General features: G+C 41.8%; 2 protein-coding genes across 2 annotated transcripts; both read right to left on the reverse strand.

Moving 5' to 3' along the window:
* Nucleotides 1-793: 793 nt before the first annotated feature.
* gnao1b (guanine nucleotide binding protein (G protein), alpha activating activity polypeptide O, b) lies at nucleotides 794-6,593 on the reverse strand. Its single transcript, XM_041054017.1, has 8 exons — nucleotides 6,127-6,593; nucleotides 5,930-5,972; nucleotides 2,858-2,999; nucleotides 2,388-2,548; nucleotides 2,161-2,289; nucleotides 1,901-2,030; nucleotides 1,388-1,541; nucleotides 794-1,269 (listed from the first exon to the last, which is right to left on the reverse strand). Exons 1-8 carry the CDS (start codon nucleotides 6,242-6,244, stop codon nucleotides 1,082-1,084), a joined length of 1,065 nt encoding a protein of 354 aa, XP_040909951.1. The 5' UTR covers nucleotides 6,245-6,593; the 3' UTR covers nucleotides 794-1,081.
* Nucleotides 6,594-8,291: 1,698 nt separating this feature from the next.
* tradd (tnfrsf1a-associated via death domain) lies at nucleotides 8,292-15,603 on the reverse strand. The gene is made up of 5 exons (XM_041035164.1): nucleotides 15,474-15,603; nucleotides 11,739-11,892; nucleotides 11,321-11,601; nucleotides 10,630-10,777; nucleotides 8,292-9,176 (listed from the first exon to the last, which is right to left on the reverse strand). Exons 2-5 carry the CDS (start codon nucleotides 11,887-11,889, stop codon nucleotides 8,878-8,880), a joined length of 879 nt encoding a protein of 292 aa, XP_040891098.1. The 5' UTR covers nucleotides 11,890-11,892; nucleotides 15,474-15,603; the 3' UTR covers nucleotides 8,292-8,877.
* Nucleotides 15,604-16,325: the final 722 nt, after the last annotated feature.

Here is a 16,325-nt window from a genome sequence, read left to right on the forward strand (position 1 = left end):
GGGTAAAGCACCACACAGAGAACAAGATGTCATTGGAGGGCTGCTTTCTACCCTCTGGACCATTGACAGGTATCGGTGTACCCCAGTTTTTCATGACAGGAAATAAATATGTGGCACGGGATTTCAGGAGGTAGGAGGAAGCATGTAGGGCATGAGGCTTAAATAAATAAATCATTCGATGATAATAAAATGTTATATCTGTTACTTAAATAATAATAGTATGAGCTATGATTTCTGATTCTAATCCCCTGTCCTTCTGATCTGTCGTTCTCAGATGGTTGGCACTGATATGACGGGTTGTATTTTTGTTTTTTTTTTAGATATCATTGGCTGATAGGTGTTTCCTCAGGCTACAGGAGGCCAATGGCAATGGGCGGCCACTCTGAACAGAAGAATCCTCTCTTTCATTATGTTTTAAAGTAAAAGAGAAAACAGAGTGGAAAAGACCTGCAGGCTACTCGGTCATGTGCAGGACTGAAGGAGAGGGGAGCTTTGTCCCTTCTGAAAGTTAAAATAGCCTCCTTCTTTCCAACCATGACTCTCAGCCACGAGTACAGCACCTCCCCAACACCATAATCATCATCTCCACCTTCACACACACAACAGCTCTTTAAACGGAGCACCAGAGGTTGTATTCAGTGCGGATATAAATGCCTCGAGACTCGCACATAAAAAATGTCACATAAAGAATGGGACAATATTCCACGTTGTGCTTAAAAATGAAATTGCGCACTCCTCGTGATATATTTCTGGGCTGAATTTTGCAAAGAGAGCCTCAAGCTGAATAAACCCCTGGTGCTGCCACTTCTGTTTCCTCCCAGTTGTTGACACATTCATCAACAAAACATGAAACATTCGGCTCAAAAACACATTTTGATATGACAAAAGTGGGGTTGTATACTGAAATCAAAACGAGAGGAAGGGAAGAAATCATGGCAATAAATCCAGTGTGGTGTCTGACGGCAGCTCTTTGGGTCCATTTGGACGTGTAGAATTACATATTTATGTGTTTAAGTATCATCAAAATTATCATTATTAACACCTCATACTCTCCATGACAACCTCTGTGCTTGGTCAGGCCTCAGTATAAGCCACACCCTCTAAGGTTGTTTGCAATAATGATGTCAGTGACGGCATCAAACACTACCTGGATGTTTCCTGTGTCTGTGGCACAGGTCAGGTGACAGTAGATCTCCTTATTGGGAGAGCGGTTCTTACTCTCAAACTGAACCTGAATATATGCAGTAGCATCGTCGTAAGTATTAGCACCTGGGGACAAGTGGAGGACACAGAGAGATAAGAGACCAGAGAGCATGAAGGACTAATGTTAATCACTTTGTTCAGGACGCAGCTGTGACTGAGAGTGAATGTCAATAAAGGGACTCACCTGTGTATTCTGGAAAACAGATCGTCAGCGGTGACTTCTTGATCTTCTCAGCGAACAGATCCTTCTTGTTGAGGAAGAGGATGATGGAGGTGTCGATGAAGAACTTGTTGTTACAGATGGAGTCGAAGAGCATGAGTGACTCATGCATGCGGTTCTGCAGGAAGAATAAATATATCAATGAGGTGATGCTGTAGGTTAATCTGTCAAAGGCCTCTAAGACAAACTGGTCTATATAAATAACAATTTGTTAATTATATATAAAACTGTCTCAAGGAGACAGAAGCATAGAAAGCCCTGCAGGTTATTGGACAATTTCTGTGAAAGCTGTAAAGTGACTTTATTGGTCTTTAGGTCCTCAGCCAGAATCAAACCAGTGTTGCTGCACTTGTATGGCATGCATCTTGACCACTATGCCACCAGGAAGCCACAGTATCAGCCTTTAACATCAGCCAAAGCCCCACCATGAATTGTGCACCAGAAGGATTCAGACTTTATCAGCAGAGTCATACTTACAGTTGTTTCATCTTCATGGAGCACCTGGTCGTATCCGCTCAGAGCAACGCAGAAGATAATGGCCGTCACATCTTCAAAGCAGTGGATCCACTTCTTCCTCTCTGACCTCTGACCTCCCACGTCAAACAGCCTGGGAAAAAGCGCAAGAAGTCAATTCAGACTCAGAGCTATAATCCCCGAACCTAATCTAAGACAAAATGCCAACTATAAAGGCCAAGCTGTCACGAGCTACGATGCTGTGACAACTCAGAGCTCGCTACCTGAAATGGAGGTTTTTGAAGGTGAAGTGGGTTTCGACGATACCCGTGGTCTTCACTCGGGTTCTCAGGATGTCCTGCTCTGTGGGTTGGTAGTCTGCTGCCCCGATCCGGTCTAGGCTGTCCAGGTAGCTGGTGACAACAGGGAGGAAGATCGACAAGACAGTGGATTAGGGGACAGGGTTTTTTTAAGCAAATAGGGGTCCTTATGCTTCTTTTACTCTACTCACTATTTAGCAGAGTCGTTAAGCTGGTATTCCCGGGCACGATTGAAGCACTCCTGAGTCCCAGCGTCGGCCCATACACGCTTCATAGCGGTGAGAAGCTCTGCAGAGTACGGCTCTGTGTCCTCCATACGGCTGACCACATCACAAACCAGCTTAGCATCAGCCTGGATAAAAACATTTCACAAGGTCAGGGGAAGAGGAAAAAATTATATTTGTACATACATATATTGTATCGTACATTTATTTTCATCTGTTGTAATATGTATGTTAAATATTTCCAGTCTATGTGAGGGGCATCCATTGAACATCTTAACCCAAACAGACAGTGTGATTTATATCAACAGTATCAGAAAAACAAACTTCTGATCATTCCTAAATTCTTCTGTCCTAAATTTCAAGGTTGTATAAATAAAATCTGTTGCTAGTCTCTCTGTGGATAGACATTTCAGCTGGAAAGTAAAGATAAGACCAACTTTTCTATCCTTGTCTCCAAACTCAATGCCCAATGAGTCCATGGCTCGGAGGATGGCTGCCAAGCTCTGGATGGTGTTGCTATAGACCACAGGCTTATACTGCTTCACATCATCCCCAGAAAAGCCATCTTCATGGATAATCCTGCAAGCGTACACAGATATTAGCACAGAGACACAAGCCTGAACTAAACAAAAAAAGTCACACACGTCCATATGTTCATGCAGACCTAAACAGTTGTCCTTTCAAAATAAAAGCTCCACACGTTTTGGCAGATTGGCGAGCTTTCTGTGTAAGAGTGTGTGTGTGTGTGTGTGTGTGTGTGTGTGTGTGTGTGTGTGTGTGTGTGTGTGTGTGTGTGTGTGTGTGTGTGTGTGTGTGTGTGTGGCAGTGGGTTCCTGCCTTCCTGGCATCAAACACAACACATATATCTTTCAGCACCCTCTCCCTTCTTCCCGTCGTCTGTTCCTAAAATGCATCTTTATGTGTGTCAGTGTGTAATGGGACAGAAATTGATCACATTCTCAGTCTGTGATCTGTACTTGGACAGTAATCTGATCTTTAAGCCATTTATAATTTACGATGGGCGATGGAGTGGAATCAGTCAGAGCACTAATCAATCACACAACACAGGACTCTGCTGTTACATTTAGTACGATGCAGTTAAACTCCTTATAATCCAGTCAACATTAATTATCCACCAGTGCACCCTGACCCTCAACTCACGTACCCTGAATCTACAATTTATCAGTCACATCTTCCTGAAACTGACCTCCTATTCACATTCAAACTTCAGCAGCTTCTCTTTGCCTCTTTTGGGATCAGTGATTGATGATTGATGAGGACAATAAATAAGGGATGATGGTTTTTATCTGATATTCATTTCATCAGTGGTTGTTATGAAAAGATGTTTTATAGCAGAGGTCACCCACCTGGCCATAAGTTTTATGAAATAAAACATTAACCTTTAGGGGGAAGGAGTAGAGATGCAGTGTCACACAGCGGAGGCCACTGAATAATTTAGGGCTGCAACTAACAAGTATTTTTTTTTTTTATAATATTGATTAATGATGATTAAAAGATGTCTCACTGTCATGTATGTTAAGCTGGAACCACCAAATATTTGGTATTTTTGCCAAAAAGAACAATTAATAAAATGATTATTTGTTAATTTTCTGTCAATCAACTAATCTTTTAGTAGACTCACTGTTTCAGTTCTAAAATAACGATGACAAATGTTTGTGTGTGAGGTGCATCAGGATCCTGGGAGTTTACCACCTCTGCTAAACTTTTTCCCAGGGGAAACCCAGAAAGAGGAGATAGTTTTTAATGATATCTGATTTCTTTGTATGTAAAATACATGTACAATAATTAGGGGTGATAAGTGAATAACCCTAACAAGCCAAAGACAGATGTTTAGATTAATATACAGTTAAGGCTGCAACTAACAAATATATTTATTGTTGATTGATCTGCATGTTATTTTCACAAGTAATTGTTTGGTTTAAATCTTCAAATTGCTCATTTAGTCCAACAGTCCTAAACCTCAAAGCTATTCAACTTAATATCATATTCATCATACAAGTAAATAATCACATTTAATAAAATCAGAACTGGGGAATTTTTGCCACTTCTGCTTGCAAATGACTTAAACGATTAATAGATGATCAAAATAGTTGCAGATTGTGTCTTCAGACTGTGTATGAAAAGTGTAAAATTGACCCCACTGACATTTCTACAGCTGCTACTGGCTAGCACGGTTATTATTACATCTCTCATCGATGAAGCTGCCTCGTGTTTAATTCATAAAATCCATACGCCAGATCTGCTCCACTGTGCACATCTTTTCAGCTGTGATACTCTGTTTATTATAGGTCACATTTTCTGACAGCTGCTTTTTTGTTAATTGTTGTAAAGTTGTTTCTTATAGCCTTCCAGACTCTCTCTATCGCTCTTGGTCTCTCTCCTTTTGACACCCACAATGCAGTGGGACGCATGCAGGCCTGGATTAAACAAAATCAAGAAACTCTGGACCAGCATGTGAATGATGATGATGATGATAATGATGAGTGGACAAATCACAGCAGAGCATACTAAATTTACCCTCCAATACCTAAACTTTATGACCCACGGTGTGTAGTAAAACCCATCCATCTGCTGCTTGCCTGGGCTAAAACAAACCCTGTAGAGTGTTTGTAAACACTCTTTGGCCCCGGTGTCTTGACTCCAGGGCAGAGCAGTGAGTTATGGACAACCAGAGACCACAAGGAGGGTAATGAGGTGAGGGGAAGAGGAGGAAGCAGGGCATGGAGGATAGAGGAGGAGGAGGCAGGGCGCAGTCAGTGCAGTGCAGGCCGGGATGTGCTGAGCAGGACAGAGGCGGGGAAAGAGACACACTGCTGCCCACAGAGACATGGGAGAGATGTTCTACAGGACAAAATATACAATGGACCGTGCCTTTTCCGGACTGAAGCATCTAGAAACTTAACTAAGAGGTTTAGAGAAAACAACAACAGTGATTTAAAACATCATAGAGTGATTTAGCTTAGACGGGGGAAGGTTTAGATGCGGTTTTAGAAGCCATATTTCTGCGTAAATCCGCTTTATAGGCAAAGTACTCCCGGCGATATCGGGCACTTAAAGCCATTAAGATTAAAAGCAGAGGTATTCACTAATGGAGCTGTAGTGACCTCACTGTAATTCACACACACACACACACATACTGAGAGAGAGAGAGGGAGAGGGAGAAAGAGAGAGAGAGAGAGGGAGAGAGAGAGAGGAACAACACCCACATATTCCCAGTCGCACACTCCCTGTAGTCAAGTAAAACCCTCGTTAACTACATTTCAGCACCCAGGCAGTGAACAGCACCCTGGGACGCACCGGTGCGGCCTCCGCAGCCTCACTGTCGGTCTGCAGGAGGTGCTCGAGTCACCGGCACTCCTCCGGGGCTACGGCCTCTCGAAACATGGCGGCTCAACCTGCCTTAGCACAGATAGGGGAGGCGCAATCTCGGGCCTTTTACTCTGGCTGTGTCGAAGAGGGTTAAAATGAACCAAAAAAGGGACACTCACTTCATCTGTTTGACGATGGTGCTTTTGCCGGACTCTCCGCCGCCTGTGAAGAAACGGAGGGCAGAGTGAGAGCCGGCAGTGAAATCAGTACCACGGAGAGCACCTCCGCCCCATGCAGTCTCACCACAAGCACACCGAGCCGAGCCGCGCCGCGCCGAGGCGCAGCAGCCCCGCGGCCGGAGAGGCTCTTCCCTTACCGAGCAGAAGCAGTTTGACGTCCTTGGCAGCGACCAGCCCGTCCTCCTTCAGGTTTTTCTCGATGGCCTTGCTCCGGTCCAGAGCTGCGCGCTCCTCGGCGCTCAGTGTACATCCCATGTTCCCAGGCGAATGAACAATCCCGTCGTCGCTCCGGTCCGCCCTGTCCGCCCTGTCCCTCACCGACTCTCAATCAGCGCGATGTCTCTCACTCGCTCCTCTGCGCGGTCTGCTACAGCATTAGACCCGGATTGAGGGCAGAACAGAGCCGGGATCCAGAGACGCTCTTTTTCTCCGTGACTCTGAGTGTGTGTCTCGCTCCGTCCCCTCTCTCAGAGGGGGTTGGGGGGTGGGGTCGTTGTGCTCGAGCCTGCGGGGTTGGAGTTGTTGTTAGGTGGGGAGGGGGGGGTCTCTCTCTCCCTCTCTCTCTTGCTCTCTCTCTCTTTCGCGCGCGCACTCTCTCTACAGGGCGGCGCTGATGATGATGCTGCTGCTGATGATGATGATGACAGCGAGCGCGAGCGATTTCATCGTATGTGTACACGAAGGCAGGCAGGAGGGGCGCGAGAGCAAGAGGAGGGAGCAGCGGGGCTGTCCGCGCGAGACTCACCTACCGCAGACAATCTGGCTGACGTCAGAGCGGCCGAGGTTTAATCACGGCCTGTGAAAGATTATTCACGTTAGAGAGACGATAGATGGGAAATGTTGTCCTCCTGTCTCCTGGTGTCGGTGCAAACGGTGTTGTTGTTCAAACACTGACGCTCGTTACTTCTCCGAGAGCAGCACCGACGTTTAATCATGTCAACAACCTGTGGTGGAAAGTACCGGACTACATTTACTCAACATTCACGTTACCGTGGAAAGATTTAGCGTTTGGGTTCACCGATTGTGACAGGGATCCTTGTGTTTAATAAAGTGTTGTTGTTGTCGCTGTTGTTTTTTTTTCAAAGGTTTTATATTCGTAAATCAAAGCAAAAAGCCAAATTCCTCTTGAGATGAACTCGCTCTACATTTGCAATACCTGCTTTAACAAGGGTGATTTATTTTAGTTATGTACTTAAGAAAAATTTCCTTTCCCTGAGTATTTACATTTTATTCTACTTTATACCTCTACTGCACTACAGGAAAGCGGGGAGAGAAATATTACACTTTTTACCCACGATTTTTGACACCTGTAAATAATAGTTAATTTTCAGGATAAAATTTTACATTGAAAAGCATGATCACTTTAGACACTGTTAAAGATTAAACCAGTGGTCTCAAGCCATTGTGACTTGTGACTTTGTGTCTGACTATATAAAGTATTAAAATTGAAAAGTAGTTTAAATTAGCTCCACCTCCCACATCTACAGCAGTGGGAGTAGCCATTCAACAATGGCAAAACACAAAATTTCTTTTTTTAAATTCAATCAATTTTAACCCTCCTCACTGTCTTCAAAGCAGCCTTTTTTGCATTGCCAGGTATGAATAGTCAACTTTCTGTGTGTGTGTGTGTGTGTGTGTGTGTGTGTATGTGTGTCTCTAAAACTTGAACACATTTAGTCTTAAATAATAATATCTGAGTCAAACGTTAACTCCTCTTTATGTCATAAATTCCCCACAAAAATTGACACCTTCCATGGTAGTTATGGCCCTGGTTACAGCTCACATAAAGTGAGATGCGTGTGTTTATCTTAACTTATAAAACTGTGTATGTTTACGCTGGGGGTTGTGGTCAAACTATATAGGAGAAATAAGTGTTTGTGTGTGTGATAAAAGCTTCTAATCCACACATCACATCTGGATGGATGGTCAAGTGAAGTAAAAGGGGGGTTGGGCTTTTTGCAGTGGACCCTGAATGAAACCAGCAGAGACTCTATCCATCAGTGAATTTCCTCTTTGACAACCAGGCTGAGATAAAACCTACACACACACACACAAACACATACACACACCTCAGCTTCAATCTGCACCTCTGCACCCTGAAGCCCCCACATGCAGGCACATACACACACTCAGCGTCAACATCAGTAATCAGCAGTTAAATCATATGAGCATGTGCACGTGTGTGAGTGACAGGGAGTGGTGGTAGGCAGGGAGGATTAACACTAAATTATACCTGAGGGAGTTTTGACAAAATTATGTTTTCAATTTTAATTACACTAATGCATCAAACACAAACATGAAGACTTTTTTTTTTTTTTACAACCATTTAATTTGTATGCACCCATTTTGTAGAGAAAAAAAATCAATAACCTTCAGTTGTTCATTCATTAGTAACAAGACCCTTAAAGGGTCTTGTTACAAGGTCTTGTTGTTAAAGCAGAAATGAAAGAGGTACATGATAAAAAAAATAAAAAATAAAATAAAATAAACAAAAAAAACCCCAAACTGTTCAAACAGTGCATAAAACTCAGGACAGCATTTTTTAAACAGTGATGACAGATCATTTCATCTAAATGAAAATAATAATCAATAATACTAATAATTGAAAGGAAAATCAAGATATGAATCACTCAGTTCTCATAGAGATGTTAACATGCCATCTGAAACATGCACATGCACACACGCACACGCACAGACACACACACACACACACACACACACACATACATTCAGGAATGATTTTGAAGGTGAGGATGGCAGATGTCAATCAAGAACAAACATACTGTATATAAAAGCAGGCGGGACAAAGTCAACCACTCCTCATGCAGGAAGGACCTGTCCCACCCAGTTTTCAAGACTCATACACACAGAACAAAAGCACAGTTGTGTTACTCTCGTGGCTGTATGTCCAGAATATTTTCAGCCAGGCTGGTGAGTTTGCAGTCCTCCAGTGCTTTGACCAGCCGGCTCAGCTTGGCTGCTCTCCCCTCCGCCTGGATGAAGCGGCTGAGCAGCTGATAGGCTTGCTCATACAGCCCTTCTCTCTCGTACTCATAGGCCAGGTTGTCTATGGCCGGACCCTTCAGAGCGCGGCAGCTCTTCCCCAGGGCCCTCCCTACATGTTTCCACTGACGACCCACTCCGTTAGAAAAGTTCTGCACATCTCCCGCTGTCAGCATTCGGTCCTCTGACGGGCCAAAGGATAAAGGATGAAGGAAGAAACATTAATGTTAATTGTACTTAACTGTGATTACACACATAATAAACTGTAATTTACGTGTAAACAGTAAACATTTCCCAGTGTAATGTACTGTCCGCCTTAACCTTAAAGGACATCGGCTGGATTTTATAGGGTAGGCCTATATCAGCAGACGCATTTTCCCATTAACAAATAATTAAAGCAGCATTCATTGATTTTCCAAGCTGTAAACACAACACTGACATACTATCGGCCCATAAAGCTGCTAATTTTCACATCCAACAGAACATTACAATTTATCTGAAGTCATGTTTCTAAGTCCAATTATTGCTCTCCTTTTTGCTCCATTCTGGTCCTGAAAACATTTCCCCACCCCCCCTTTCACATTACACACAATCCTTCACTCTATTGCTAAGTGAAAACTGAAAGTATTGATTAGTTCACCTTTAAGGTTTGTACATTTGCATGATCAGGTGTTTTTAATTAAGACTCAATGAGCAAAGTCTCTGCCCGCTCTGTGCTGCTTAAAAATTCAGCCAAGAAATTTCTTTAAATATCTCTGGTGGCATATTTTTCCACTTTGACTTGTCCCATCAGAACCACCAGATCCATCAAAGTTAATGTGAGTTTGAGTATTTCAATTCAATGTTCGGGCTAGTGTCCCTCTGAAGTGGACTACAGTCCTAAGTTTACTCACAAAAATTGACTTTAAGGAAAAGCCACCACATTTTATTCACAGCTGTGTTCACATGCTAGCAGGGATATTAGACTGTCCAGATTTACACATGGTCATCCAGGACTGATAATATGAGAGATTAGTCCAACCTGGGCGCATTTTAATTGCATGAATTTGAACTTGTTGTACATTACCTGAATGAGTGCACTGACTGAAATTAATTTGTTTCATTTTTTATTTAAAATTTGGTTAGCCCACTGTGAAATCAGTTTTCATAATTCACATTCAGCTCAACTTGAAACGAGGACAGCTAGGGCTGTTGGGGGCCTTGGAGGAGGCACTCAGGGAACAGACGTCCCTTATGCCAGATACAGTAGTGTGTCTCAGGAAGCTGAATCTAAATTTAAAACTGTTAATTAACTAAATATGAAAATCAAATTTGCCTTCAAGACATTGTAGTGCCTCAGTTAGTGTTAATTTAGCAGTTCATTATGAGCCGGAGAAATCTAAATCAAAGCAATCCAAATACATTATCTGTGGGCACTGGGATGATGATAGACATTTAAAGTTGACAGCATGGTTGCCACTGACTGATCTCACCCATGGGCTTTAGGTGTATCTCTTAAACTGAATCAAGGACTTGACACTGATGTTAATGCTCTTTCACTCTCCACTGTGATGTCTTTCAGCTAAAGTGAACAGTACAGAGTCTGTGAAGGACAAACTACACAAGACTCAAAAGTAAAAATGGTCAAGTTGACTCACCAAACACTTTATTCTGAAACTTGAAGCAGTTGCTGGGAACAGGAGGCTCTTCCGGTGTGATGACGGTGGACTGTGGGACAGGGCCGAGGGCCTGACTCTGCAGCTGCTGCTCCAGACGATCGATCTCTTCATCGCGCAGGCGCTCCGGCTGACGCAAAATGACAAAGATCACTTAAAATGAATGAGATGAATGAGAACATTTGGGTGAACTCACCCTCTGAGAGCAACAAATACAACTTTTTTTTATGTTTGCATGTACACCCTGAAACCCACAGGACTCAAGGTTTTGTTTTGGTTTTACTGCCCCTCCCTCCTTTGTTGCTCTCTACCTATTAGTCGTCATTAGTATTAGTCATCTGCCCTGGCAAGACATCAGTTCACACACTGACTCTCACTTACATGTAAATGTTAATATTATGTAAAAAAAAAAAAAAAAAAAAAAAAAAAAGTAAATAGTGACTCTGTGTCTATTTCTATATTACATACTGTACATATACTGTATATTGTATTTGTTACAGAAGCATGAAAAACAATAAGTTAATGGTTCCAATAAACCACTACTGCAGCTTCCGTGTTCACTGTAAATGACACTGGAAGGGTGGATACAGTCTCTTACTACCGATGTGAACATGAATACAATGTCAGGCTGAATAAAAGAAGTGAAAAGAACAAACAGAAATATGGAGCATACCTGTGAAAGGTGGATATGCTGCAAGCAAAGTTCCAGCTTATCCAGATAGAGATCCAGGATGTGTGTGCTGGCCTTGAGCTGGGTTTCCACGGTGAAATCCTGGGGCAGAGCAAGAAGCCGGGAGGCATGCAGGGAGACAGACTGACGCACTGCTCCAGAGCTGTAGCTCTCCAGGAACTGCTGACATGCTGCCACATCCACAAACTTCACCTCCACCCCCAGGAAGGGATCAGCATCATGGACCTTCAGTATCTCATAACCACCCAGACCTCCTGCAGAATCTGACCACGGAAAAGACTCTGATGTTAATGAAAGTGACATCCAAGAAAATACATTTATGTAATTATAAATGCATCTTCTATCTTTATAAGCATGCTAGACGTGCCTACCAAATCCAAACTAGAATGTCAGTGCTCACCTGAGAGTGTGAGCTTGATGATTTTGAAAACGATGAACTGTCCCCGTTGGTCTTTGTAGAGAGAGAGTAGGTTCACATTGGGACAGAGCGACTGCAGAAACATAACTGCACATCCTGTCCATGGCCCACGATCCACAGTCTTGTCCGCCATTCTCTGTGGACAGTTTGAGACACACGTGACACAGTTTCACCAGCGAGTAGACAAGGTCAAAGGATCTTCCATGTAACGTGCAGACACAGACAACACAAGTCTACAAACACACTAAAACTGTGCAGAGATGAGTTAAAGCCAACGAAGCATTGGTGTGTCAAGTTGGTGTAAAATATCCTGGAGGAAGAATCATTATTATCTCGTTGTTTGTTCCTCTTCAAATTCAAATTCAAAGTGTTTATTGTCATATGTAAAGTCTAAACACACTAAAGAGAAGAAAAAGCTGGCATTCAAGAGTAGAGCGGGCACGTCCACCATATCATACACAAAAATGCTGACTGGGGCGAAAGATGCTGACTTATGTCATATGTCCCCAACAGTATCTGTGTTTACACTATGAAGAATTGTATAAACCTGAAGGAAAAAGAGTCCTTAACTTCAAACAAAAAAAAAAGTATAGACCCTGAGGGGTATTACAAGTAAAGTTATCAAACAGCCTCCTGTAGCACCGGGAGTTGCAGAGGTCAATAAGTTACTGTCTTCTGTTTCATCGGCTTCACAGAGAAAGAAAGATAATTTCCATGCCCACTGGATGTCTAGATGATCCTACATTTCCTCCAGGGATATCACGGTTCCAGGTTCCTTCTCTCCATTCAAAAGTAACATAACTTTTTCACCACAACACAGGTTTCTGTGTGTCATCTGTGAAATTGGCTTTTTTTCTCTTTTTTTTTAGTTTGTGTACCCAGAGGTCAGTGAACTGTTGAGTGAACTGACAAAGTCATTTATTTTACCTCTATCTGTATGACTGCTTTATATTCCATTTCTGTTTCTCCTCTGTAAAGTGGGTTGATCATTAGAACTGAGTTTATTATAAGTGACTGCTTGCTGTGCCCCTTTTATAACAACATTTAAGGATTTTTGAGAAGTGCTATTATTACATAACATGACAACCATACCAGATTATAAGATTAAAAAAAAAAATGAAACCCCCAAAGATCAACACTGCCAAAAGATTAGGGATGCAGAAACTCAAAAAACTTCCCCATTAGAGTCAGTGCGTTATGTTAGCATCACAATTTGAATCATTTTAAGAGCAAACAAAAATAAAAAGTCATATTTATTATGCCACTCAACTGAAGGAGATGTTTGTATGGTACAATATTTCAGACCCAGATATTCAACCAGGAGACTAGAGTGGCTTCTATGGGATATACAATGTAATAGAGCAGAGACAACTGATATTTGATCAGCCAGTCATCAGAAAAATAAACAACAACTGTGATAATTGATTAATTGTAAAATGAAAATAGTACAGACGTCCATCAGATTCTGAACTTGAGAGTGATAAACTGTTAAATATTTCAAGTGACTTCTCACCAAAGTGATGAGGAAAATAAATCATATAACCATCCTCACTAAATCCAACTGCCTGGACCAGTGACAGCCAAAAATGTGTTTATTCCTGGAGTTAAAACCACGCCTGTGTTAGTGGTCCCTGGTTGTTGTGGCCTGACTCCACCTTATCCTTTTTTACCCCAACCTCCTTTTGAAACCCTCATTACATAAAAACATGTTTAATCTCAGTCCTCCCCTCCCCCAGTCCAGCCCCTTAACTCCTGTACTCTGGATGAACCACTGAAGCCTGCTAGCTCTCTCTTGGTGTTGTCTCCATGCACAGGATGCACAGCGCTCTGCGTGGAAAGAGCATCCTCTGAGCTGGATTATATGCACGTCCTCGTATTTCACTAATACACAGTATGCTTGGCTACTGGGTCTACAGGAATCTCTATAACTTAGCCAGTATGTAATTATATGCTATCCTATCTACCAGTACTCTGGAAGTATACTGTGAGATTAATTCACCAGCTGTATGAGGATTAAGTGATCATCAGGAGCTTAAAATATATCATTTAGCTTTTGCTGCCAAAAGGCAACCTCTAGTATTCCCTGGACAGCTCATTGGACATTTAGGTGAAAAGAAAAGAATTCATTCACGCAAGAAGATGCTTTCACAAATTAGTCATTTAACCTCTTTGTGATGACGCATAAATAAACTTGTAGCTAGCCATTCTGTATTGTCTTTGATCTTTGGACAGCTCCAGATGTAAACTTGATAGACCTGTAGATAACGGTTTGAAATAACTGTTAATCAACAGGGCATCCAATGTAATAAATTGCAGGGATACTATTTAGTCTATAAAATATCAGAGAGGCCAAGCTGACAAATTGAACTTTGTCCGAACAGCAGACCAAAACCCCAAAGCAATCAATTTATAATGACATACAATCAGAGATTTCTTAGAGAGAGTATTCTTAAGCTTATAATTCAACTATATCCATGAAGCCTCATTTCCAAAAAAGTCACCATGAAGTTGAACTTCTTGTGTTTACAGTAAACCTCTGAAAATCCAAGTTGCGAATGTGATCAGGGCGTTCCTGTAAATGTGAGGCTGGCTCTAAATGAAACTACCCTGAATATATACACGATGAAAAAAACAAAACAGGTTAAGCTTGTTATTTTCTAACTTGCACTCTTCTGGTCTGTGTGTAGTAAATATGCACACAACAACACAAGTGTTTCCAGTTCTACCCAGTGATTAGATTCTGGTCTCGTCACTTTCCTCACACACACAATCTATAAACAAACAAATACGGAAGCCTCAAGTCCGCTAGACTCCACTAAGGACGTGGGAATCAGTCTGAGGTTGGACTATTCTTGGGAATTACAGAACGTCACCAAGCTACTATGATGGAGGTGTAAATTTGTTATACCCTGTTGTAACAGGAGAGGGAGGGAGATGTCAGTCAAGCACAGTTTGTACAGCACATACCCAGTGTCCTAAGAAGAGGTCTAATAGGTCAGAATGAGTGAACACACCTGCATAGGTGGACCATGGATGTGTAGGAGCTCAAAGGATAGGTTCACACATTTTACAAAGCTGTCTGAAAACAATCCTCATAAGGGCACATTTTTGTATTTACTGTGTATTCATAGAAAGAGTTACTGGTCTGTGTGACCATTCCTTCTGTCCATACTGGACACAAAGAGATGGGCCTTTACAAAATGAATTCAAAACTTCAGCTGAAGCTAATATGAGACTGAAAGTAGTCTGTGTTAGACAAATCAAGTCAGTATCTTCCAGATCTTACACGCTTGTATTTTGTTTTTGTTTTTTCCAAATTCCCTCTGTGTGTTGTTTCCTTGTTGGGCTGCAGAGGACACAGAACAACACAGGGGGATCTTTCCACTAATAAGAAAGTAACTATTTTCTTTATTAATCAATTTATTGACCAGTGTCTAAAATGTCAGGAAATAGTGAAAAACAACATTTTAACGTATTCAGATTGTTATACAACTTTCGATTTCAAAGATGAAAACATGAAGGGAGTTTGGTGTGTTTTTGGGAGAGTAAGGTTCGTGTGGGTCAACCTCACGTACAGCAGACACAGCTGCCGTAAAACCTCGGCCAAACATACGGCTGAAGTCTTTATTGGACACCTCTAAGACAGAGGCGCGGAAGATGTGTTGTTGTTTCGACTCATGGCGAAGAAAATTTTAGTTAAAGTCGGTACAAACTTACCTTAAAACTTTGTTATATTGTTCGCTGACGCTTCCTCCTCAGAGATCACACCCACTGACACATTGAGATCTTCCTACCCTCCCATTGGCTGAGCTGAAATCAAAAAGCGCTACGATTGGTGGAAATGATTTACATGCCGCCGGGGAAAAAATCATGACAGGAAGGAAACGTTTTTTCTTTTTTCTTTTTTTTTTTTTGTAAGTGCAGCCATTCAAATATAGGGCAAGGCATTTCGCTCACATATAAAAAATGTTTTAATTCCTTACGACTGAAACACAGTTAGGTAAAACTGATCAGTGAAGTGAAGGAGGCACGCCGATTGGTCAAGCGAATAAACTGTCATTTATTTGTTTGCCACATTACCTCCTGAGTGGCTCTGTGGAAAACATTTGCTGTTGGGGCCCTACTATTCCTTTTATACATGGCAACTTGATAATTAATTGAATTGGTAATAATTTTGACAACTGGTCGATTAATGGATAATTCTTATATTTCACTATATTTCACTGGGACCAAACCAACTTCTCAAACGCAAAAAAATAACACTCTTACCCTATGATCTTACATTTGAAGAGGACCCGTTGGTTATATTTTCCCCAGCTTTCACAAAAAGATTTTTGCCCATAGTTACTTCAGTGAATCTAACTGTTCACATGTGCTCAATGAGAACTGGACAAAGCATAGGTGTTCAAAAAAAGAATAATTCTTCACATCTACTGACTACTCTTACCATGTTTATAGAAGACAAACTCTGATTCTTAATCTTTTAGTTTAATTGAAGATAAGAATCCCAGAATGTTTCGCTGCTTTTTGTTTCAGTAAAATGGATAGCCCCTGTCTGATCTATGAGTG

This window comes from Toxotes jaculatrix, chromosome 1 (assembly GCF_017976425.1).
Source record: "Toxotes jaculatrix isolate fToxJac2 chromosome 1, fToxJac2.pri, whole genome shotgun sequence".
Classification (NCBI taxonomy): Eukaryota; Metazoa; Chordata; class Actinopteri; family Toxotidae; genus Toxotes; species Toxotes jaculatrix.